The sequence below is a fragment of the Benincasa hispida genome, chromosome 8 (assembly GCF_027475165.1).
Source record: "Benincasa hispida cultivar pf3 chromosome 8, pf3_genome.v1.1, whole genome shotgun sequence".
In the NCBI taxonomy this organism is placed as follows: Eukaryota; Viridiplantae; Streptophyta; class Magnoliopsida; order Cucurbitales; family Cucurbitaceae; genus Benincasa; species Benincasa hispida.
Window position 1 is genome coordinate 18,439,729 of NC_143485.1, and position 25,456 is coordinate 18,465,184.

The window sequence follows — 25,456 nt, forward strand, 5'->3', positions numbered from 1 at the left end:
TCAATGCATTACACTCCTAAGTTAATGCCATGAATTCAAACTCGCTGATCTTTCTTTTCTTCGATAAGATATCCTTAAAAAACTTCACGTAACTCGGCATTTGTTCTAACACTTCAATGAAAGGAATACTGATATGTAACTGCTTCATCAAGGAAGCGTTTAAACTGATTTTTGTCATTCTTCTTCTGTAGGGGATGGGGGAAAGATGCATTCAGACACACATCAAGTTCCCCTGTGCTGGATGTACTTGGTTGAGAATGACTATTATATTTAGATGCTCTTTCTGGTTAAACTCTTTTAGATGTCGTAGTTGCTTGAGTTGTATCTGCAGGCATTAAAGGATGATGATCTTTTCTTGGGTCTTTTCTCGTCTCTTCCACTAGTGGTCTACCGCTATGCAATGTCATTGCTTAACAGTGCTCCTTTCCATTACTTTGTCCAGATGCTTCAGTCTTGCTAGGCAATGATTCATGCTGTTGACTCTTCAGCTCATTAGAAATTTGCCCAACTTACATCTCCAGATTTCTGATTGATGATGTTTGACTTTTTAGTAACGGATCATTCTAGGCTATGTATTCTTTCAACAGGTTCTCAAGCGGAGAAGATGAACTTGACGCATTACCTCCTCTGTTTAAAGACTGATGCTGCATTTGTTGTTGCATGGGCTAAAATCCAGGTGGCGGTCCTTGTCTTTGTTGTAGATGCGTTCCAGACTAGTTTTGAACCTGTTGGTGACCACCCCAAGAAAAGTTTGAATGGTTTCTCCATTTGAGGTTGTACGTATTGGAGAATGGGCTATTCTTCATGAAACAGACTGATTTCGGATTTTGGGGGCAATCACTATAGGTATGCAACTCTTCGTAACACATATTGCTTAACATGGGTTGTTCGAATGTGTCGATCTGTTGTATGCTCTGTGTCTGGGTTGCATGGTTCATTGTTAAGTTTTTCATTGCAGCCACTTGTGTTGAAAGATTAGCTACTGCGTTAGTATCGATCACACCCTACTGTTGCCTCCTACTATCTATTATGGAATCATAAGCATTGTCAACCAACTCCATATTGTGTTTGGCAATCCTGTCCAAAATCTCCTTGGCTTCGTTATAAAATTTGTCCATAATGTCACTTGCGACAGTTGTGTTTGCTACCATCTGGGATGGTCTATTCAATTCTCTATAGAAGGTCTCCATCTGGACAGTTAGCAGTAATTCGTGGTTAGGACAATTTTTTATCAATCTTTTGAATCTCTCTCATGCGTCATTGAATGTTTCAAATTCTCCTTGCTTAAAATTCATAATCTCTCAATGCCTTTTTGCGTTGACTGTGGAAGGGAAGTATTTTTGCATGAACTTCTCTACTAATTTGTCCCATGTCGTTATCTCGCCCAGCTCTAAGGAGTTTTCCCGCTACTTGGCATCGTCTCAGAGATAATATGGAAACAGGGATAATCTGATTTCTTCTAGCGTGATTCTAGGAATCACAAATGAATTACAAGTCTCCAAGAAGCATTTCATGTTAGAGGATCTTCACCGCGAGCATCACCAAACTGTCATGTGGTCTGTAACATTTATAGCATGATAGATTTTATTTCAAACCTAGTCTCGTCAAGTGTTGGATAAATGATCCCAGGCGAAAAATCATACAACACTGGTGATGCATATCCATGCACTGGACGCATGTTGTTATTCGCCATGAGGATTGGATTTATTGCAACATTAACGAGCTTTTGAGCCAAATTTTGGTTATTTTGGTTGTTTTCCATTTGTAGTTGCCTTAACCTTTGACGTCGATTTGATCTGTTTCTCCGTCTGAAAGTCCTTTCAATCTTGGGGTCGTATCTGAGTTTAAAAGTGCTCTCTCCACTCATAAAACGTTTACAAGTCCAGGCTTAACTTGTACCTTCGATTGAAAGTTTCTACAAGAAGATACAATATCCAAACTCAGTTAGCTACGTTGTAGGAATCCCCAGCAACGGCGCCAATAACTTGTTGTGTTGTTGTGTGTTTCAATTGTGTTATGATGTTGAGGATGAATGATGATGGAAAAGATGTTTAATCTATCTCTTGGTATGAAGATGATGCTATGCGTTGGACGATGATAGATCTATGAGCTTGTACACCTGAAGCTTACAAGTTCTCTTAAGCTAGACCCAAGTATAAATCTAACCTAAATGTCCTGGTAAGCCCAGGGTCAAATGCAGGGATTCTAGAGTACACTAATGTAGGTTTGGTTTGGATCTATTGTAGAGGTTTTCTAATTGTTTGATATGCGTTGGTTATATACACTAAACTATTGGCATGCAAGCAAGAGGGAAAATAAAAGTTCAGATAAAGGGAAAATGTATTATGGATGAGTGGCTTAAGCATAGATGGTATGTGTTGATTTTCTAGTGGTAACAACAACCTAAATAAGCACAATAACAATGAAATGGAAATGGTGCATATGTTTGCTAAAATCTAAGTTTATACGTAATGCTTTGGAGATCTATTCTTTAATTCATGTTCAACATCTCTCGATACAGATGTCACACTTATCCTATCTCTAAGGTGCATGTGTTGGTTAAAATGAACAGACAAGTGACATGAATAATTTTATTTCTAGAATTACTTTGTGCCCTAGCTTGGTGCATTCAATAATTAAGTACTCTCTCAAGTGACTAATTGTGTTTTCACTTCAATCAATTGATCAAGTGGATTCAAGTAATCAAATTTATGCATTCATCAAGCCATAAGATTCACAAACACAAACCACTTAGACAATTAGCAGATGCATATGTGAAGAATGGTAAAAAATGAGATTGAATTAACCATATAAGTTTTTATACAAATAATCTTAGTTCAATCAAGTGGAATGGAGAATGAGAATGCAAGGTAAAAGAAAGAAGTCAAGTCACAGGGTTCAATCTCTTGTCCTATTTGGCTTGTTTTTATGCTTGTTGTGATCAACTCGGTGGACAGGTTGAAGGAGACGTCTCTTTCGAGCTTCTCTCCAGTAGCACCTCGTTACCAATGGTGGAGAATGGTTATTGTCCCTCCTACTTCTTTCTTGCGGACGAAAAAGGTGAAAAATGACTAACTCTCTAACTATCTACTGACTAATTTTCGAACTTCCTAACTCTTTAACTTGCAGACAGCTCCTCCTTATATAGGCAGTCAACTCAGCCACTTGGTGACGTGATTGCATTAAATTCCATACCCTAGGACAGCCGCCTGCCAGTCTGCTTCGATTAGACGTTGCCAGTCAGATACCCATGCTTGAGTTGTGATTTAACATAGATTGCATGAGCTAAATGTATCTTTCATGCATCGAATAGTCTGGACGCATGCCCCTTACGTTGGCCTTGTCTGCAATACTTAGTGAATTTTTCTGATTCTTATATTAAAGTGCGTTAGTGATGTAGTTCTTCACTTAGGAAGATACTTTTGCATGAGTTTATCACATGTATACAATTTCATGCGTTTTCTTTAATCATGAGTGTGTTTTCATCACTTATAATCCTAATTATTTCAACTTTGACAGAACAATAACTTGTATTTCTACACGCTAACAATATTGTTGAGCCTGTACAGTTTGAGATCCTTAATTGGAAGATAATCACGTTGGATGGTTCCATTCCACATTCACAAACAATGTATTTGCAAAATATGTCCATTGTGATATCTTTGGAGTTATGGTTTCCTTAGCTAATTTACATTCTCTGCAGGGGTGAAGTTCGACCAGATGCTATATTACTTGTGTGATTTGTGCATGCACACCTTGCTGGAAAGACCAACCAAATACCACCTGTCTCAGCCTTCACTTTGACAAGTGGAGGAAAGCTTGCTGATAATAATCTTTTTGTTTCTTACCAACCAAAGGAGAATCATGGATGATCCTTGGAACTTCAGACATCATTTCCATTTAGCGTTTGCAATATGCTTAAAGTGGTTAAGAGTTTTTGGTCTACTCATAAGAAAACTTGCTATAATCTCTCTTCACCCCCGACTTTCTAGAATAAGATATGTTGTTTGAAAGTGCTTAAGGAAAAGGTGGAATGTGAAAGACATGGATGTAGGCGCTGCTGAAACACACAGGTACTTATTTGATCCCTTTGATTTTCAAATGTAAATGTTAGAAAAATGGGCTTCTGGATTATTTTTCTTTCCGTGTGATTAACCCTTACCTAACAAAAAAAAGGGTGTCTAGTTTTTTTCCTTTTTCTGTTAAGTTATTGGGTAGTGAATGTATTAGGATAACACAATTGGATTGACATAATGGTCTGTAGTAGGGATGTTCATGGATTGGGTTGGGTTGGGTTGAAAGACTTTTTAGACCCAATCCAATTGTTCGGGTTATAAATTTTTGGGAAGTTGCATGAATATTTATTTTACAATAAATATTAGAGTTTATATAGTAAGATAAAAGTATTTGCAAATATAGATTTTTTTATATTAAAGATTTAGCCCAGAAAAAGGAAAAGACTAAAATGGACATGGGCCCATATAAAACCGTTTGGCCACTATTTTATTAATTATAAATTTCATTTCGACCCTTCATCTTCTTCCGAAAAACGCAAAAAACACGTCCAACCCTTTCGAGCTCCGACAATGCCGTCTCCTTCCGATTTCAACCTTTTGATTTCGATAGTGTCGTCTTCTTCCGCTCCGACAGTACCGTCTTCTTCCCGTCGATTTCGCTCCAAACTTCAAAAGGTACGTTGTTCTTCTTCGTTTCTTCGTTTCTTCTTTTTCCTTTGTTCATCTCTTCATCACTGATAGCAAGAATTCGAAAACGTAGGGCTTCGTTCTTCTTCCATTGACAGTTTATATAAGAAGATAAATAGTTATTTCAAATTAGGGCTACATGCATTCTCCAGCTTTTTTAGGTGTTTCATTTTATTATGCATTGTGGTCATAGTGTAGTCATCACAACGTAGTCATCAAAATGTTGATTATGTGAAGTTATTTGTAATGTTGATTGTAATTTGCTAGTTTTTCGAGGAATATGTAGATAGTTTATTGTTGACTATGTTTGATTGCTAATTATGTGAAGATTAGTACTGTGTTTCGTTGTGATTTGCTGATGTTTCAGTGAATATTATGCTAATTTAGTTATTTATTGTTGTTTAACTGAAGTTATCATTGATGCTTTAGGGAATATGTTGATAGTTCATTGATAATTTGTTGATGGATTTGTCTATCAACAAACTATCACTGATGGATGCTATCATTAATGCTAATTTAGTTCCCTGTACTATGATTTGATGATTGTTTATTCATAGGAAAAGTATCTATCACTATTACTGCTATTAATGATATAAATGTAATGGTTCCATATGTTTGTTTTTAGGATAGAAGTTATCACTGATGCTTTAAGGAATATGTTGACAGTTCATTGATAGTTTGTTGATGGATTTGTCTATCAACAAACTATCACTGATGGATGTTATCATTGATGCTAATTTAATTCCCTGTACTCTGATTTGATGATTAAACTTCATAGGAAAAGTATCTATCACTATTATTGTTATCAATGATATGAATGTAATGGTTCTACATGTTTGTTTTTAGGATAGAAGTTATCAAGAGAATGATCAACAAAAACAATTACATGATGATCCTGAAGATGAAGAGGAAGATCAAGAAGAAAAAGATAAAGAAGATATGACGAAAAAGAATGTAAGTATTGATTGATTGATGATCTTAATTATAACATTAGCATGCTATTAGTGATATCTGAAATAATTGATAACCAACTATCAGTGATAACACGCTATCATTGATAGTTTGTTATTAGTGATAGTATAAATAATAGGAAGCTTTATTTACTTGACTGATACTGATAGCACATTGATGTCATGTTATATTTGATTCCATGATTTCAGGTGATTGAAAAGACTCTTAAAAAGAGTCCAAAAAAATATCGACCAAAGGTTGTCATCGAAAATATAGAGGACAACAAGAGACCAAAAAGACAAGCAAAACCAACCAAGAAAATTTTGGAGAATGCAAAGAAACAAAAGAAAGACAAAAAGAAGGTCTCTCCAAATGTGTCTACCAAGGTGTCTCCAAGCAAAGCTACAAGGCAGTCTCTAAGGTGGAATGACGACGCTCCAAGCTTTGATCTCAAAATATCACAACTTTGATTGACAATAGATAGACTTGTTTATTGACAATAGACTTCTGTTTGACAATAGTTTGGAAATTATTTTGACAATATACAGTGATTGTTATGATTTTAGAAATTACATTGTTATTTTACAAGATCAATGATAGCTATATTGAATCAATATGAATCCTTCATAAATATGATTGATATAGTTGTAACTTTCAATTTATTTTAGAGGTTGTTTGGTTAGAGGAAAAATAGGGCGATCGTATTGTATAAATGTGACTGATTCATAAATGTGATTGATATAGTTGCAACTTCGTATAGTATTTTGTTACTCAGCGATCGTGTAGCAGAGCTAAGCAATCGTTTAGCCGAGCTCAGTGATCGTGTAGCATTTGGTACACGATCGTGTAGCATTTAGTAGGCGATCGTCTAGCATTGGGTAGGCGATCGTATAGTGTCACACCCCTTCCCAGATTACCCTTTTATTCTGGAAAATGATATGACCGTGGTAGTTACTAGCCCCTCCTGCCAGCACCCACAACCCAAAAGTTTTAATCTAAATACCAACTTGTTAAAATACTAGTAATATATACAAACAGCAAACCACTCTTAAGGTTCTACAAAGATTACATAAATACATGCATGCAACCAAGACATTACATTTACTGAAGAATGACAGATTCCCACAAGTGACACTAGCGAGATCCTCTAGAGCGACACTGGCGAGATCCTCTAGAGTGACACCAGCGATACCCTCTAGAGCGACACCAGCGATACCCTTTAGAGCGACACCAGCACACTAGCGATATCCTCTAAAGCGACACTAGCGATACCCTCTAGAACGACACCAGCGATATCTCTAGAGCGACACCAGCACACCAACGATACCCTCTAGAGCGACACCAGCGATACCCTCTAGAATGATAGCAGCACACCAGCGATACCCTCTAGAGCGATACCAAGCTTTTCCTATGAAATTCTTAGCGATACCTCAATTCCTAGCGAGATTTCCCCTGAGAGCGATATCCTCCTTACAAAATCTCACTGTAATTCTCCACGATGAACTGCTTGCTTGTTCTTCACAAGCAGCTGTCTGCTTATGCACCGATTCCCTGGTACAACTTCAAAAATTCATAACTCACAATCTAAAGCTCTTTTTAAGAAACTTCCTTCTACAAACTTGTTTAAACACAAGTTGCACAGCTTCTATCACTGGTATCAGTAATGCTATACGATCGTGTAGCATTTGGTTGGCAATTCTATCAGTGATAGAATCTATCATTGATAGATCTTCTACAAAAATGCTTATCTACTGTTAGTGATAGAATCTATCACTTCATTGTATTAATTGCTGACAGAAGCTATTACAGATAGCTTGATATCATTTTTTTCGATTGTTGTGGCTAAAGGAAAATGAAAGCTTCATAAATAAAAGCATCATATTGACTAAAGAATAGATATATCAACAACAAAGTCTGTTCCACTAACAAAACATTAGTAATAAGGTCTCTAATATATTTATGACAAACATCAATAACAAATTGTCTCACTATCTAATGGTTAAATTGATGACAACAAGCAACAACTACAATCTAATTGACAAATTGGTGAAGAACATCGGGTATCTCACTATCATTGATAAATTGATGACAAACATCAATTACAAAACAAGCTTCTTCATTACAAACATCAATTACAAATCAAGCTTCTTCATTAAACAACTGGTGGAAATTTGCATATCCTACAATTATGGCCACGACGATAACATTGACTGCACTTCGAGCTCTTTTTCTTTTCATCAATTGATAATATTCTTTGTTTACGTGGTCGTCCAGGTGGACGTTTAACTATTGGAGGTAATACATTCACACCAACATCGAATCGGAATTGATCAAAGATGAAATTGAAAAAAGAAAAATGAACTCACGAATCGGAATTGATCGAAGTATCACGGAGCCTCACGAATTGGAATTGATTGAAGTATCACGGAGCTTCACAAATGGGATTTCATGGAGACTGATGCATCAATATTTCACCGTAAAAGAAAAAGGAAAGAACGGCAAAAAGGAAAGCAAAAAGTATCACGGAGTTTCATTGATCTGATTTCATGGAGACGATAGATATTTAAAGTTAATAAAGGGAAATAGAGGGTAAATTTGGAATTCCGAAAAAAAGGAAAGGTTTACCGGTCAATGTTTGCTATAATAGCAAATATTAAAAATGTGGTATATATAATTAGATTTTTTTTCCCATTGTATTATTCAATACAAACTTCCTAAATTTTTTCAACCCAAATAACCTTATTAAAAAATGAACCCAATCCAACCCAACCATGAAATATTTGGGTTGGATTGGTTCAGGTTAATCAGGTCATTTATTTTAAATTTTGTTATAAAAAGAAGTAAAACGTAAATATGTAAAAATCTAATTTAATTGTGTTCATATATTGAATTAAGATTAACAACTCAATTTTAATTTATATAGTGAAAATTTTCTTTCTAAAGTATAGAGAAACTACTTTAAGAGTTGTTGAAGTATAAATTATTCAAAAAATATTAGAATTAAATAAAATTAAAATGAATATATGTATAAATAATTGTATTATAAGTAATAAAAGAATATATTTTAAAGTTAATAATAAATTTGGGTTGGTTCGTGTTAGTTGGGTTATATTAGATGAACTCATGAACCAACCCAACTCATAAAATTTTCATTTATTTGAACCCAGCTCAACCCAAATGAGTTGATAACCCAACCCAAACCGCAAGGGTTGGGTTGGATTGATCGGTTTTTCGGATCATCGGATTTTTTGAACACCTCTAATTCGCAGACTACTTCTTGATAACCCAATTTGTATAATTGATGATAGAATCATACATATTCTATGTATTGATTAGGTTTCCGATGTACTCTTTCAAACTACTTCTTTTTTTTTGACAACATATGGATGTGGTGTGGGAGAATTGAACTTTTAATCTCGATATGGATAGTACAAGTTTTAGACTACTCCATCTTGTCTTGGTTTGATAGAGACGTACATGTTGTTTGCTATTTCTGGTGAGGGTGTAATGCACCATCATTGTGAAATTTTCCCCTAATTATTAGCCCACTATTTATGTTTCTAACGAATATTAGTTAATTTGGACTTGTTCACGGACTATGAAACTATCCGTTTATGGACCCGCTCGTTCTCCACTCTTGGATTTAGCCCAAGATCCATTTCATGGAATTTTTTTCAATACTTTGCTTGGACATATTTGTCCCTTTGAGCTACTTGCTATGATGCACCTTTACATGATAAGGTTTGCAAATCTACTTTTTTAACACTCTTTCGGTGGTATCTCCTTTATTTTAACGTTGCTACTTTTGGATTGATTCTTATTGGCACTCTTTCCAGCCTACTTTTCTCAAGCCGTCAGTTGGCGATACTGCTTCGGGCTTAAGATTTCATTGTATGCTTCTATTCTTCCCACTTTACAGCCAAATTTACTCCCTTGAGCAATTTGATTCTAGTAACTTGCTATTTGTTTTCTTGTGAAAACTAACCATTAGGCTTGTCAAATAACTTGGTTCATTCTCATGAACCTAAGTGGCAACCTTGAATGCCTACTTTTTGGACTTGGTTTAAAGATCTCAACTTGTTACGAAAACGACAGTTAAAGAACATAAAAAGGAACGTAGAGATAGAGAAGATTCACACACAGATATACGTAGTTCATTAACAGTGTGTTAGCTACGTCCACGGACAGAGGAAGAACAATATTATTTGAGAAAAGGTTTTCAGAAATTACATCAAAACAGCGCCTCTAGGATTAGAGTTTATATACCCGTACTTGGTTGTTCGAAGTGTCAATAAACAGATTCAAGGCATTTCAACAATACTTCATACTCTTACCGCACCCTTTTCACATGCTCTTTTGAGAAAAGTACTTAGGTGTTGCTTGGACTGCATTTATGTATATGCATCCTAGTTTTTTTTGTTTTGTCTTTATGTGTAAAAGAAGGGAGAGTATGAGCTGCACTTAATCATTGCTCATCTTTTGAGCCACTTCTTGATTCTTAATTAGTTTATAATGCTAACAATAGTTCTACATTGGTTAAAAGTGGAGAAGATTCATCTTCATTGATATGGGGGAAACTTTTTGGATGAAGAAAAAAAAAAATCAAATTCACCCCATAGGTTGTTTTTAATGGCATTTGTCAATTGGGTAGTCATAACCACCATTTTCTTGATAATTAAGGGTGTTTGTGGATTGAGTTGGGTTGAGTTGAAGTAGTTTGTAGACCAAACTCAATTGTTTAGATTATACGGTTTTTTAACCAACTTTTATTAAATAATGAACCCAATCCAACTATGAAACATTTGTATTGAGTTAGTTCTTGTTGGTGAGCTCATTTATTTAAATTTCTATTCTAAAAAAATAAAATATTAATATGTAAACATTTTATTTAATTATTTCCATATATTGAATTAGAATTAACCATTCTATTTCGATTTATTTATATTATGAAACTTTCTTTCCTAAATGCTAAAATTTATTTTTTAAAATTCTTGGAGAATAAAAAGAAATTCATGAAATAAAATAAATATATGTATATGTATATATAATTATATAATAAGTAAAAAATATATATATTTTTTTAAAATTAATAATAAGTTCGGACTGTTTTGAATTATTTTAGGTGAATCCATCCACCAATTCAATCCATCAAATTTTCATATATTTGAATCTAATTCAATTCAAATAAGTTAATAACCCAATCCAAACGATAGGTTAGGTTGATTGATTTTTTGTTGAGTTACGAATTTTTTTTTATAGCAAAATTGCGTTTCTTATCCACTATTTAGCCCTTTGTTTTAAATCAGTGTTGAGTTGCTTACAACGACTGCGCACAAAACTAGCACTAACTTCTTCGAAACACACTATAAAATGTTCCTCGTACTACTTGATGCATAAAAGATTTGCCCGCACTTGTTCAAATACGCCTCATCATTGACTTGTGCAAGTTGGCACCTACATCTTTCTCACCCAAAAATTTGATTTTTTTTTTTTACAACGTTTATCTTATTTTTAATGTTTTTTTTTTTTAAAAAAAAATCTATAAATGAGATTTTTATTTTTATTTTTTTGTTTGAATATTTGATTTCCTAAATTGCACTATTGATTTAAAATGATCTAATCTATTTTGTTTTTAAATATTTCCTCTAAGGTTTTAATGACATTTCAAACAAATATTTAATATTTTTATTTGTTTGGCATGATTTCAAAATTTCAAAATCCATAATATTAATAGAGAAATTTTCACAGATAGAAAAATGTTAAACTATTTTATAGAAATAGTAAAAAAATATTAATAAATATTAATAGGCTTCTATCAACGTCTATCACTTATAAATATTGATAGACTCAATCTCTATTAACCTTTATTAAATAAGATTAAAATTTACTATTTTGTGTAAATAATTTCCCTCATTTTTCTATTTTTGAAAATCTTCAAATATAGAGAACTTAAAAAAAATTATTCAACTTAATTTCCTCTATATAGGTGAAATTTTATACTATAGTCTAATAAATTGATAAACTATTATTAATCAATCATTATTAACTATTTTAAAGTAATATTTTGTATTATCTTAACTACTCAATAATGATTTAATACTTGTATAATATATGTATGTTTTATAACTACTTTTCGTAAAAATTATAATTAATTAATTAAATGTAAGAGAATAAATTGATGTTCTCACATTTATTATTGTGTAATATATATGTTAATTAATTAATTAATTAATTAATTCAAATAAAATAAATAAATATTTTTACATTAAACATTAATTAAAAGTAATATTGATAATTAAATTTTTAATTTAATTGTGAAAAATAATTTAATTAATATAAACTAAGAGTAATTGTTTTAAACGACAAAAACTAGAAGTATTTTCAAATATAACAAAATGTCACTGTCTATCAGTTGTGATAGATAGTGACATTTTGCTATATTGGTAAATAAATTAGTTCATTTTTCTATATTTCAAAACAACCTTAATTTTTAGACATTAATTATTTTGCATATTCACATCCCTACATTAATTATCTCAAACATTTAAATCTTAATATTCATACTTACTTCATTTTATCACTCTTTTTCTATTATTATTCTCAATTTTATTTTAGGTTAATGTAATGTGATGATGTGTAACTATTTATTACTCTTTTTAAAAAAATCATAGTTCTTAGAAAAAGAAAAAGATACAAAAATCTGAACCATGTTTAAGACATGTTTTTTTAGCACCAATGTTTAAGACACATAGATCAAGTAATTTGAATATTTTAATTTCCACATGTTATTCAACTCAATCTATATGATCTTATGATGTGGGCTGATAAACTACCTAGGACCAAACAAAGGCACTCTTCAAACCCACTTTATTTGATCATTATCATTCTTAGGCACACCCACAAAGTGAGAGGAAAGAATCTCAATTGGTTCATTTCTCATGTTGAATACACATCTAGCATCATTCTTTTATCTCCATGGTCCATTATTTCTTATAGAACAACTGTCGTATCTTACTACATTTGATTATCACAATAACTTGTAAAACTTTAAATTTTAGATAAGTGACCACTATTGTTTGAACTCATTCTCTTTACATCTTTTATTATTTATATGGCTTTTATTGATCATGAGGTCAATTCATAGTGATGGTAAGACAATAGTTTTATTAAAGAGGGATTTGCAAAAATAGAAAAATAAGGAAAATTATTTACATAAATTATTAAAATTTTAATTGTAAACCCTCAACCCTATTTTTCCTATTTAAGCATGTTAATTAGTATGTTAATTAAGATTAAGAATAAGTTAATATTATGTTGTAGGGAAGAAGCTTGAGAAAGATAGAAGAAGAACAAAAATATTCTAAGAGTGGAATATTTAGGCTCTCGGATGCTAAAGTATAAATATGTACAGTTAAAGGAAGAAAATTTGGCTAAGTATGGAAGCCTTGCATTGAAGGTCTTGTTGAGGTATGCGGCAACCTAAGCATCTTGAGGTTAGTTGAGCGCATGTTGGTCGCGAGGAAAGGAGTAGACGGCTAAGTGTTGGTCGAAGGGAGTGCCAAGCATTGGGCATGAGCTATGCGATCGCCAAGCCTTATGTTGAGGTTAGCGAGTTTAGACACGCACGACATGGGCAAGGCTACCTTAGGCGCTGTGGCAGCAGCAAGCGCATGCGATGGTGTGCATTGACTAGCCGAAGGGTTGCGTGCGAGGAATTTATGTGATGACCAAGGGACAAGGCGATGGGCACAAGAGGCGCCAAGGTATGTGCTGATCAGTTAGTTGTGAGCGCCGAATGTGCCATGCGATGGATTGAAGAATAATGCATTGGATTAGATGGAGTTCTCAGCTTAATCGCTGACTTAAGTGGGCCAGCTGTCAGAATTAAACCCACTTAGTGGGTAAGATGGCAGCCTAAGGATTAAATAGGGGGGCATACAGTTCACAGTATAAAAAGAAGACATCAGTTCAAAGGGTCGGTTTGAGCAGTCTACTTGAAAAAAAAGGTGATTTCAAAGCCATTTGAACGATTGATGAGTGTAGTTGATGGCTCTGGGCTGCTAAGAGGAAATTCTTAGAGATTCGAGTTGAAATCTGAAGGATTCTTCAAGAAGGTCAGGTTTTCGAAAGAATCTGAGCCAGGAGTAGAGATCGGAGAATTCTGACCAGATCATGAGGATTTTAAAGCTCAAATTTTAAGGTAAGAAAGTTAAGACATTTTCAAACAAGTTTTTAGAAGAAAATTTTCCAAAAAAATGTCTGAAAAATAAGTTATTCGAGCTAAAAAATAAATATGGAATTTTGGTTTGAATAAGCAAGCAACTGCAACCGTTGAGCAAGCAAGCAGCTCAATCAGTAAGTTGCAGGCGCGCACAAGGGAAGGTTGACGCGAGACATTGCACCAATATGCACGCAAGGCGTGGGCGCAAGGGTTGTCTTGTGGGCGATAAGGCGTGCGCTGGTGTTAAGGTGATGCGATAGTGGCGAGCGGCTGAATGGGCGCATGGGCATGCATTGACGCATAGTGAGAACTCGTTGGCTGCATAGCTAAGCAACATCACCCAAGAATTTTCTAAGTGTTGAACGCATAAAGAAGGTATGTATTGAGCTGAAGGATGATGTTCTAAGTTGAATGTTAAGCTTGTTTATGTGAGCTAGTCTCACGAGCGGACTAATAGCATTGACCATATATGTTTATCATTTCCACAAAGTTAACGTCAATAGGGAAGGCTTATCAACCGTAGGAAGGACGTCAAAGGCTGTAAATGACAAAACTATATGTTTTCCAATATTTAGTGATCATGTTTTACTTAAGAGTTTAGACTCATGCTAGCTTTATTTATGAAGATGTTTTCCAAACAAACTAGTTTTTAAAGAGTCTGTTAACACATGACTTAGTTTAAAGAAGTTATGAAAGGATGTTTAAGTATTTATGTACTCAATGTTACAAGCATGCGTTAGAAATTCATATTTATATGATAAGGATGTTTAAACATATGTTTCATGTTACTATGCTTTTATACATGTTTTAATGAGTAAGTTTTTATGATGATTATGGTGAACCCGAACTGAAGGACAGTGAGATTGAGAAGGTATCGGGGTCATAGTACCGGTATAATGGTACTTAGTTATTACCACGTGCACGTAGGTAGAGTTGATGTTGGTTATGTTGAGACTACTCCATACCAACTTAGGATAAAGGTTGAAAGATTGAACAAAAGGCTTCTCTCTCAACAAGGTTTTAAGAAGTTATGATGATTTAATGTTTCTAGAGATTCTATGTTTAAAAGGTTTAAGTATGAGTTTGCTTGGCAATTTTTCAGTATTAAACATGATGATTAAGTTTTATTAGTCACTCACTGGACTAGTAGCTCATTCTTTTCAAATGTTTTCCTTTTCTCCAGGTAGTGGTCATCTCCCCAGAAGTTAGCTGCCCTACTGCTCTGTCATTCAAGGACTCAAGATTAACTCAAAGTTTAAAGTGTCATTCAAGGTGTCTATCATGTCTATGTTTGTACATATGTATATTGTTCATATTAGGGAGTACTAATGAATGTTGGGACCTACTGAACTCTGTAACTGTTATTATGACGTATTTATATTGTGTGTTGGACCCTAGTGAAATGAGGTTGTTTTTAAGTTTTTTTTTTTTTTTTTTGTTGAATGTTATTTATGGGATACAGGGTTTCTTAAGTAGGTTAAGGAGACTAGTTAGGTAGTGGGTGCCACAAAAGGGTTGGTAACTACTATCGTCACACTCTCTTCCGGATTAAGATGGTAATCTGGGAAGGGGTGTGACATTAATCTTCTTTGATAGAAGCTGATAGAAGATTATCAGTACCTATCAATGATAAAAACTGATAGAAGTCTCTATCTATGAAAATTTCCCTTTATTAAATGATGTGAGATAAAAGAGAAATATTACTAAGCAAAAATTACTCTATCTTTAAGCTAAATGGTCTCAACCCTAATAGTAGAGGTATGTCCTTCATTGATTATTTATATGGCCTTTATTGTAAGATATTAAATTTTAGATAAGTGGTCTCCATTGTTTAAAGTCATTCTCTCTACATCTTTTATTATTTATATAATCTTTATTGATCACAAGGTCAATTCATAGTGGTGGTAGTACTATAATTTTATTAAATGATGCGAGATCAGTATCACTAAACAAATACATAAATTCATCTTTGAGCTAAATGACTAGGCTGAGGTATGCCCTTCATTGATTATCTAATTCAAATGTATTGATATCGGTTCTTTGTCTTACGTGATGAGTGTGTTGCATTGATAGTGGTGGTGGTCTAATTGTAAACTATTGTATTTAGTGTAAGGGTGGAACCGGTTCGGTTCGGTTTGACCACAAATCAAATCCAACCGAATTTTCTAATATGTGAAACTGAACCGAACCAATTTATTAGTCCAAACCGAATCAAACCGAACCGCATATATGCGGTTCCTTTCGATTTCAAATTCGGTTTTGACATTTTGAAAAAATCTATGTTATATATTTTTTAATTAAAAACGGTTCAATTCGATTCGGTTTTAAATTCGGTTTTACTCTTTTTTTAAAATATATAAATATATAAATAAATTAATATATATATATATAAGTTAAAAATGGTTCGGTTCGGTTTCAAATTTGAACCAAATTAATTCGGTTTCAAAATTTCTTCAAACCGGACCGAATCGCATTTTTCGGTTTGGTTTTTAAAAATTGTTCGGTTTTTGCGATTTGAATGTCCACCCCTAGTTGAGTGTACTAGAATTACTCATATCCTCAAATTAAATATATAGAACGATAAAATATCATTTTGATTCTCATGCCTTAAAGTTTATTCAATTTGAGTCCCTATATTTTCAATTGTCCAATTCTAGTCTATATATTTGTAATAAATTTTAAATTTAGTCTTCAATGTTAGTTTATTGTTGATTTTTAAAATTTTTTGTTATCTATCAATTTTGAAAATATATTCACATATTTTATTTATTTGTCTGAAAAATATATTATTACGTACTTTTAAGTAATGTGATCAAAATCAATCTAATTATGTGACCATTACAACTCATCTACCAATGAATTTTTGTTAATCTTAATTCTCATGCCATAAATGGTTATATTTATAATCTCTCATCTCACTCACAGATAAAACTGTCTAGCATAATATGTGAAAGAGATTGGGAGTAAGAATGGGCATAGACTAGCTTCATGATCCTTAAATAATCGGATAAAGCTGGAAATTCTGTCTCTCACGCATCCCTTTCCTCTTTTGCATCTTCTTCAATAATCACTGTTCTTGTCACCCTTTTTTCTTTTAATTTTCCATTTCCTTTTCTCTTTGAACAACACCAATCGAAACTGACACGCCGAAAAAGAGTTTCACTGTGTGTCTGTATTTGTTTTGTGAGAGACGAACCTGTTATTATCATCTTTGATGGAGAGAGAGAACCAACAAATCAACAAACAGACAAAAACCCATAACCCCACGTTTGCCCCCTCTCCCTCTGTCTCTTGATTCCAAGGTGCTTTTCTAATCTCATGGTTAAAAGGGAATATTTTGAGAGAGTTGAGCTCTTAATTTGCTGGGTGTTATGATGATAATTTCATTTTCTTGACTGTGGTATGTCTTCTAAATTTTGATTTCGTGTTCTACTTGTGTACATTCTGAAATCTGTATGGGAACTGTAACTGTATATGATTAGGACTTGAGATGAAAGAGGAAGGGAGGGAAAATGGTTGTTACTTATAAATGCCTCCAACCCTCCTTAATCTTTCATCTTGCTGGGACCGCCATGTCTTCTTGCACTGTTTGTTAATACATATCTTTTGGTTTTTCGTCAGTCGAATGCCATTTCTCCATCTGGGTTTCACAGGATGTCAGCGGTTGAAGCTCCTCGTGGTGATCCGGACCCTGCGAATCCGAGCTCTGTGCTATTTCGCGATGCTCGTTCAGCAGCTGGGAGCTGCAGCGACATGTCGGTACTCGATGATTCCGACGACCAGTCGTGGCACTCGGTTTTCGACTCTACAGCTTGGGGGTCTCACGGCGAGGGCCAGTTTTCCGGCGAGATAGAGGGCGTTCCGGATGCTGAAATGGGTCATTTCATCTCGGAATGCTCGTCGGAGGTGGATTTGGAGAGCGGGGATTTGGAGGTGAAGGTACATTTGGGTAAGATCGAAAGGGATTGCAGAATTTGTCATTTGGAGCTGGAAAGCGGCGGAGGAAGAGATAATTTTGATACTCCAATTCAGCTTGGTTGTTGCTGTCGAGGTGATTTGGGTACTGCCCACAAGCAATGTGCTGAGACTTGGTTCAAAATCAAGGGAAACACGTAAGTAATCATTTCTAATGATCTCCCATTTTTCCCTATCAGATTTCGTCCCCTTCAGAAACCCAATTCTTGAATTTTCTCTCCAATTTACTTTTGAATGTTTTGATCATCAATGGTTTTGTTAAAGTTTTACCTGGACTTGGATTAGCTTGTAGAGATAAATCGAAAATCTAAAACTCTTTGGTAACCTTTCGTTTTGTTGTTTTTTATTTTTGAAAATTAAGTTTATTTCCTCACATTTTTGCATCTCTTCTGAACTATAGAGTTGAATTTTAGTCGAAATCTAAAAACAAAAATAAGTTTTTAAAAACTACTTTTTTTAGTTTTAAAAAATTGACTTGATTTTTAAAAATTATGGGTAAAAAAGTAGATAAGAAAGCAAGAAATTTAGATGTGGAAGGAATGTTCATAGGCTTAATTTTAAAAAACTAACGACCAAAAACCAGAAGACATTATTTCCTTTGCTTCTTCTTTTAGCAACAATTCTCTTGAGTCTTCTGCCATGAATTGCCCCCAAACTGTTCCACCTCTATGTTGTATTATGTAAATTCATTATGACTACAAACTTTAAGTGATTAGATCTTCTGCAGTCAGTATTTGGTTTTCTTCATAGTCCTTGAAGTAATCAACTCAATTTTGGTGGATTCTTTTTTGTCCTAACTTCTAAGTTGTTCAAATTTAGCATTTATCAGTATAGTATCATGTACATAAGATAAAGAATGATGGGATATCTCCATTTTCTTCTTTGCATTTAAATATATGATGGTGTCACACTTAAGTTCCTTTAAATTTCCCATGTGGGAAAGTTGAACTTACAAGCTTGTCTGCAGCTAATCTGTTCCATCATTTTTGTGATAACATAGATCAGATTTGTGCTTTTGTTTTTCAGACACTTAGAAATTGGGCAGAGGAATTAGAATTCTGGTTAGAAACCTTTCATCAACTAGATTTTGTTCGTAAAGCTTTACTATTGAGAATGAACATATTGTCATTAAGTTAAGAGTAAGGCGTATTCAAAGTATTTATATCTACAGTTTTGGCAATAGGTGCATGATCTGGTAATACACTAATTTGGCCTATGAGCACGACTGTTCTCGAACTTAGAAATATCATCAGTATATCTTGAAGGTGTTGGAGATCGTTTAACTCTCTAGACAGGAACTTTCAAGTTTCAATCAACCAAATTTAGATCGTTTTTGCTGGTTGGGGTATATATCAAATCCTTATTAGATGATCCTCCCATTCAACGGCATATATGGATGAAAATTCGAACCTCTAACCAATTGAATTATGCTCAGGTTGAGGATATGTCGACGCCTTATTGTTATGAGTTATGACTATTAACTTGATGAGCAATATGATCTTTTCCTTGCAGAATTTGCGAGATATGTGGGGCAACTGCACAAAATGTTGCAAGTCAACAAATAAATGAACCAAGCAATGCAGTTGCGGCTGCAGTACCATCCTCAGCTCTGACAGCACCCCTAACTCTCGTCGAGACTCGAACGATCTTCCATGGTCGACGCATTATGAACTTTCTGCTTGCTTGCATGCTCCTTGCATTTGCAATGTCTTGGCTTTTTCACTTCAAGTTAATGTCATAGACTTAGGAAAATCAGCTACATCTACTGGAGGAAGAAAATTAATTAAGAATGGAAAATTTGGGCATTGCAAGTTCTTGAAGCAATTTGGGTTCTTCACAGGCCTTTGTATATATATTTATACTTCAGTTTGTTTAGTTAATTTTGATGAGGGTGGTTTATTTAGGCATTTCTCAGTTGTAATGTGGTGAATGCAGAGGGATCAGTAAATTGAAGTACATCTCTCTTAAACTGTGCTTCTCAAAATATGTTTTTCCTGACAACAGCAGCTCCACAAGAAAAAGGAAAAAAAGGACTGATTTGAGGACATTTAAAATAAAATATCAAGAGTTGTCATACAATCACACCCTGTTCTGGAAATAACTTCAGAGATTTTTCTATTTTTTAATATCTAAATATTATGTTATTTTGTTAAATTTTGAGTATGATTGTGAAATAAACAAATAAAGTTTACCATTACCCCAGAAGGATGATAGTTTTCCCCCTTTCTTTGACTAATAAAGGATCGGACTTTGCAAACTTATAACTAATTACATCGATGTCTTTTAATATAATTGAAGATAGGGAGATTTGAACTATAGATTTTGTGATTTCTAATATACTTTAATGTCATTTAAACTATGCTCGGTTTGATAACTAATTACATCTTTAGCAGTTATGTTTTATTTTGTATTATTTTTTTTTCTATGTGATAGTATAAACCACTTGGAATGAGTTTCAAGAATTGGAGTCTCCCACGAAAACTATATAAATGTTCTTTTTTTTTTCTCGTCTTTTAACTATTTTGCTAACCACTCCTTGACTTGTAACACCAAACAATTTTCGGTGATAAACTTATTATAAAATTTTACATCAGCCTACACATAATTCAATTAATTAAGATACTCTCAATCGAACGTAGACGTTTCAATTCTCCCTCATGTTAAACTCAAAAGTCTTAAAAAGAAAGTTTCTTTTTTGGTGGGGTAAAAAGATTAGAGATCTCTCACCAAGGCATTTAATCTAATTTGACCAAACATGTTTCTTTACTATTCTCATGGATCTTAAAATATCTGCATTCTTATAATAAGATGTAAAATCAACGATATCTAATATTTAACGTGAAATCCCCTAGGGCATCCCATCAGTTGAGATAACAGTAAAAGTAATCAAAATTCAATGGAATGAATATGTTCCAAAAGCCAGTAACTAACACATCTCAATAACCTGTAAACTACAATAAGTATTAAACAAAAAGAAAAAAAAGTAAATTACAAGCCAAATAAAAAGAAAGGTCCCATTCTATTTGATATTAATGTCTCCCACAGGTTTGGTGAGTTTGATATCAAGCACAGCTTTGTCAAATGTGTTCCTGACATGCTGGCACACCACCATCAAGTTCTGACAAGCATCTTTCAAAACCTCTCTTGCAGGATCACCTGCAATGTTCAATCAAAAACCCCTTTCATTAGTATCTCTAATGCTAATGCTACTAATGCATAGTCACTTCAAACAAATAGCCTTCTGTTTGCTATATTGCCCCTACCATATTTCCATGTGCTTTGCTTTTCCCTAGTAATCAATAATAGCTTTGCCGACTTTCAACTGCAGATCGTTGGGTTCCGCAACTCCAACTTAGGGGAAAGAGTAAAGACCATTCATTTGGGACACTATTTCTGTAGGCCTCAACCTCAAACATCTTGGTTGGTTGGGCTTCACTTCACAAAAGGGTATGGGACATATGTTCAAGTTTCAATTATAAATTTATGTCCCTACTTGAATCAGATCTATTCTATAAGTTGTTCGACTATGTCTCTGAATTCTAAAGTAAATGGGTAGCTGTGCAACTATGTCTTTGAAATCTAAAGTAACCTGAGCTGTACCTAATGGGTATTTTCATTTTTAAAAAGTTTCAAATAGGAACTTCAAAGTGTAATTAGTGTGACATGCCCTATAGAACAAACATTGATTGATTCACCAGAAAAAAGTGGATAATGGTATATAATAAACCGGCTTATGCAACATATTATCTTTCAAAAGCAACTTATCAAATCTCTTTTATGTGCTATGACCTTTTATTTTCTACAGTTATCCACTTCCTACTATTTTCCTATCACGTTGTGTCAAATCAACTAATGTTTCTCTAACACACTTCTCACATCAATGTTGAGTTATTAGTGTTTTTTTTCTAAAACATAAATGGTTTAGCCGAAACAAACATGCAAATCATCAATCCTCTTCAAAAATAAGAGGAAGAACAAAAGGTGGAAAGATATCTTTCCAAACCCAGGACGTAGAATAGCTTTTCAAACTTTAGACACAGGATTGAATCTTGTCAAAGTTATGAAACTGCACGACCAATTGTTGAAGTACTACAATACACATTTTTTATATACTTATAAAAGTAATGAGGTTCTACTTCTAGCAAAGCAACAAGGATCTAACATATGTTCTTAAAAAAGAAGCGATTTTATCAAAAGATTTCTCTTTGAAGTATCACACTTCGCATAGATTCATAAGCTATATATCTCATGAATGCATAAATTGGATGCGTGTAAAGAAGAAAAACCAGAAAAGAACAAATCTAATCATTAGAAACAATGTCCTAAACAGGAAGCGATTGATTACACATCAGAGAGTCAAACTACCTCAAAATATTACCTGTTGTCTGGACTCTAATATTAACTCGATTATCTGAAGGATGGGGGATGCTGTACCCACAGAATGTCACTCTTGGACTGCAAGATGATGTTACAAGTCATTTAAAAGTATGTCGGATATGATTTACTAAAGAACAACAACAATCTAAACCAGCTTTTTTAAGGACAAGGGAAAAAAAACAACCAAACTATCAATTCCTCTTGCTTGAATAGGTGAAAAAAGATGACAACATATTAACACATGCAGTGGTTGTACATTATTTATCAATTTATGCATCACGGGTTATCCAAGGACCTTGTTAATGATATGTTCACAAGAACCAATAATTTATTTAATTCTTTATGTCATGAATTAATAGAAGTCAATTATGAAATGGTTAGATAAGATAAATGGTCCAAGAACTGCAAATTCTTTGGCATGTGCACACCTTGTTAACATTTCAAAATATTCAATCAAGAATAACTGAATAAGAGCTCCTACTCTTGATTCAAAGTGTATCTGAGAGCATTTGCAAGTGTATGATCTTCATCAGCCATTGAAAATGTTGATTTGGTCTCATCTGTGATCTTCATCAGCCATTGAAAATGTTGATTTGGTCTCATCTGTGAAGGATCCATGTTCCATTGCTATAAAAAAAAAAAAAAAAAAAAAAAGAAAAACCAAACAGAATCAGCATCTTGATTAGAAATGAAGGCAAATAAATTGGGAAGATCAAGGAAAATGTACCAAAAAAATCAGCCAAAAATAAAATTCTACAAAACCAACGGAGCCATCGAAATCTCTTTTCCACCAACTCTTAAGAATTGAAATATCAATACTTTGGGAGTTAACAGAAGTGCATACACATAAAATTAGCTAGACTAGTTTCATGAATATTCAATTATCCCCAGAAACCTCTAATCTATAATACATACATATAAGTAGCTCGAAGAGGAAACTTTTGATAAGTTATTTCTTCAAGACTATATTACTATCCGTACCAGCTTTACTTGTCCGGATGTTACTCCTAAAAGAGGCATGGGCTAGTAGGAGAAGCCATTGAAGTAATAGGCCCTAAGTATGAAGATGTTTAGTGTCCTATTGAGCAATAAATATAGGATTACTCCTTGCATTGCATTCTTTCCTATCAATTGCACTTTTGGGGAGAATTGACTACGACTCTCTTACACTATAAGTATTTAAATTTAGAGCTAGACTACGACGTCCTGTTCTACGGGGCACCTCAAGAAATAATTGTAGTAAGAAGAGAAGAAAACCATGATGCAAGGCATCACTTTTACATGAAGGGTAACTATTAGGTTTTTAATCTAAAAGGTTCTAAGAAACAAATTGACATGATTTGCTCCAATCTTACAACTTAGGAGATCTTAAGTTAACTCCTACAGACTACAGTATCATCACCTCTTTCACACTAACATTTAGATATTGTAAATCGAAACTAGTACATGAGCTCACGCATTAGTGGAGTGCATTTAGTTCAGTTTTTAGGTTTTGGGCATGCAGCATTGGGACTCTTTCATATATTCCAGTTCTCTCTTATAGGAAATTTCAGATCAATTCACTATTCTTTAGTTTCCAAGCGACATGACTTCCAGTAAACCACCAAAAATTAAATCAACTAACCAAAATAACTTCACCATACCTTAATGTACCCATAAACACAGAGAACATTATGTCCACAAAATAACCTAGAATGGTTTGAAATACCCATCTTTTGACACAAATTCAATTAGATTCTTCATAACTAAAACCACAAAAACCAGTCAATTCAACAAGTACGAACCCAGCTAATTCTTACACACGCACGAGGAATAAGCAACAAACATTCGCATCGCTCACTTGTTGGTGGGTAAACTGACCATATACATACATCCATACATATATACATATCGATATATATGTATAGAGAGAGAGAGAGAGAGAGAGAGGCCGTGAGAACTGATTACCGAGAGAGAGAAGGAGGGCGAGAAGAGATCGAGTTGCTGCCGTCGGTGGCCGGCCGACAAGCGAGTTGTAGGAGGATGGAGAGAGCAGAGACGGCGGGAGAGATCAGAAAAACAAAGGTGAATGGGTTTAGTACCATTCAGTTGAAGGGGTGTAAAAAATCGAACCGATAATAAAATCCGAACCGAACCGGTTCGGCTCTTTGGTTCGACCAACCCATGCTATTAATTAGGGTTCCATTCAACAAGACTCTTCTCGGTTCCTTCACTTTCACATAAATAGCATCTCCGTCCCCTTAGTCGCGGCATTCATAAGTTGATATAATGGGTTTTTTAAAAAATGGAAATACTATAATATTTTTATGATAATCTATGTCCATTGATGTTTATGCTTAGAATTTGTAGCATTTGATACTAATGATAATAATTATTTGTCATTAGTGTTTGATGTCAAAATACACATGGATTCCATAAAAGTGTGATCATTAGAAAATAATTTTTCTTCCTAAAGCTCGTTGTAAATGGATGGAGTTGAGGCTCCAAAATTTTAAATCAATATGTTAGAGATGATATTTTTCTACATTTCGGATATCCTCCTACAATAGCAATATTGAGAGAAATATTTTAAAAGTATTATGCACTCATCTGATATCTTCTCGTGGCTGAATGAAATAAGGAGTCATTGATTAAGAAAATATGAATCTTAGCCAACTAAGGCAACAACTTCTTTGAAGTGAATGTTGTAAATTTTAATAATTGTTGATAAAAAATCATGAATTTTAACCAACAGAAACAACACCATTCCCTGAAGTGAATGTTAACAATCGTGGTCGAGTTCGTGGTCGCAGTAGAGATTTGACTGTGCAGAAGAAGAAATAATTATTATTTTTATGGTGGTCGTTATAATAATTCAAATTTCAAAAGAAGCATACAAAATAATGATCACAAAGGAAAAGTTCTATAAGATAAAAGTTCAAAAAGTATTGAAATAAATGCTTTCAATGCAGAATGATTGGTCATTGGTCACCTACCTTTCGTGTGTCAAAACACTTATTTTACCCATCCAATATAACAGATTTGAATAGGGCACATTTTTTCAAATCTCCTGAAGAGAAAATTGGCACAATCAATGACATAACAAACGTTTCTTTTGATTTTGAGAATATTTAGTATTAATGATGTTTTTTTTATTATTATTTTCATTTTTTTTTGGTTAATATTAAATTTTGTATATTCCAAATGTTGTTTTCCTTAATGTAATTATTTTCTTTTAATGAGGAAACCT

The 25,456-nt window shown here is 33.8% G+C and overlaps 2 protein-coding genes across 4 annotated transcripts; one reads left to right on the forward strand and one right to left on the reverse strand.

Annotated features, from left to right (window-relative positions):
• The first annotated feature begins 16,808 nt into the window (after positions 1 to 16,808).
• On the forward strand, positions 16,809 to 19,929 carry LOC120083374 (uncharacterized). 2 transcript variants are annotated; one of them, XM_039039107.2, is made up of 3 exons: positions 16,809 to 17,275; positions 17,497 to 17,987; positions 19,363 to 19,929. In XM_039039107.2, exons 2-3 carry the CDS (start codon positions 17,530 to 17,532, stop codon positions 19,589 to 19,591), a joined length of 687 nt encoding a protein of 228 aa, XP_038895035.1. In that variant the 5' UTR covers positions 16,809 to 17,275; positions 17,497 to 17,529; the 3' UTR covers positions 19,592 to 19,929. The 2 variants fall into 2 exon arrangements, with proteins under 2 accessions (XP_038895035.1, XP_038895036.1); XM_039039108.2 differs by having other exon boundaries at positions 16,809 to 17,177.
• An 804-nt stretch (positions 19,930 to 20,733) lies between these two features.
• On the reverse strand, positions 20,734 to 24,415 carry RPC14 (RNApolymerase 14 kDa subunit). 2 transcript variants are annotated; one of them, XM_039038008.2, is made up of 5 exons: positions 24,175 to 24,332; positions 22,791 to 22,854; positions 22,709 to 22,747; positions 22,229 to 22,305; positions 20,734 to 21,006 (listed from the first exon to the last, which is right to left on the reverse strand). In XM_039038008.2, the coding sequence occupies exons 2-5, from the start codon at positions 22,850 to 22,852 to the stop codon at positions 20,870 to 20,872; spliced, it is 315 nt and encodes a 104-aa protein (XP_038893936.1). In that variant the 5' UTR covers positions 22,853 to 22,854; positions 24,175 to 24,332; the 3' UTR covers positions 20,734 to 20,869. The 2 variants fall into 2 exon arrangements, with proteins under 2 accessions (XP_038893936.1, XP_090172253.1); XM_090316127.1 differs by having other exon boundaries at positions 22,709 to 22,854; positions 24,175 to 24,415.
• Between the last annotated feature and the right edge of the window lie 1,041 nt (positions 24,416 to 25,456).

Bases quoted from the DNA above. Each gene is read 5' to 3' on its own strand.
- RPC14 (XM_090316127.1), bottom strand. From the start codon at position 22,845: ATGGATCCTTCACAGATGAGACCAAATCAACATTTTCAATGGCTGATG. The intron at 22,306-22,708 runs GTAGGAGCTCTT...ATCATCTTGCAG, and splicing joins AGATACACTTTGAATCAAGA to TCCAAGAGTGACATTCTGTG. The intron at 21,007-22,228 runs GTAATATTTTGA...TGAACATTGCAG, and splicing joins TATTAGAGTCCAGACAACAG to GTGATCCTGCAAGAGAGGTT.
- LOC120083374 (XM_039039107.2), top strand. From the start codon at position 17,530: ATGTCAGCGGTTGAAGCTCCTCGTGGTGATCCGGACCCTGCGAATCCG. The intron at 17,988-19,362 runs GTAAGTAATCAT...TTTTCCTTGCAG, and splicing joins TTCAAAATCAAGGGAAACAC to AATTTGCGAGATATGTGGGG.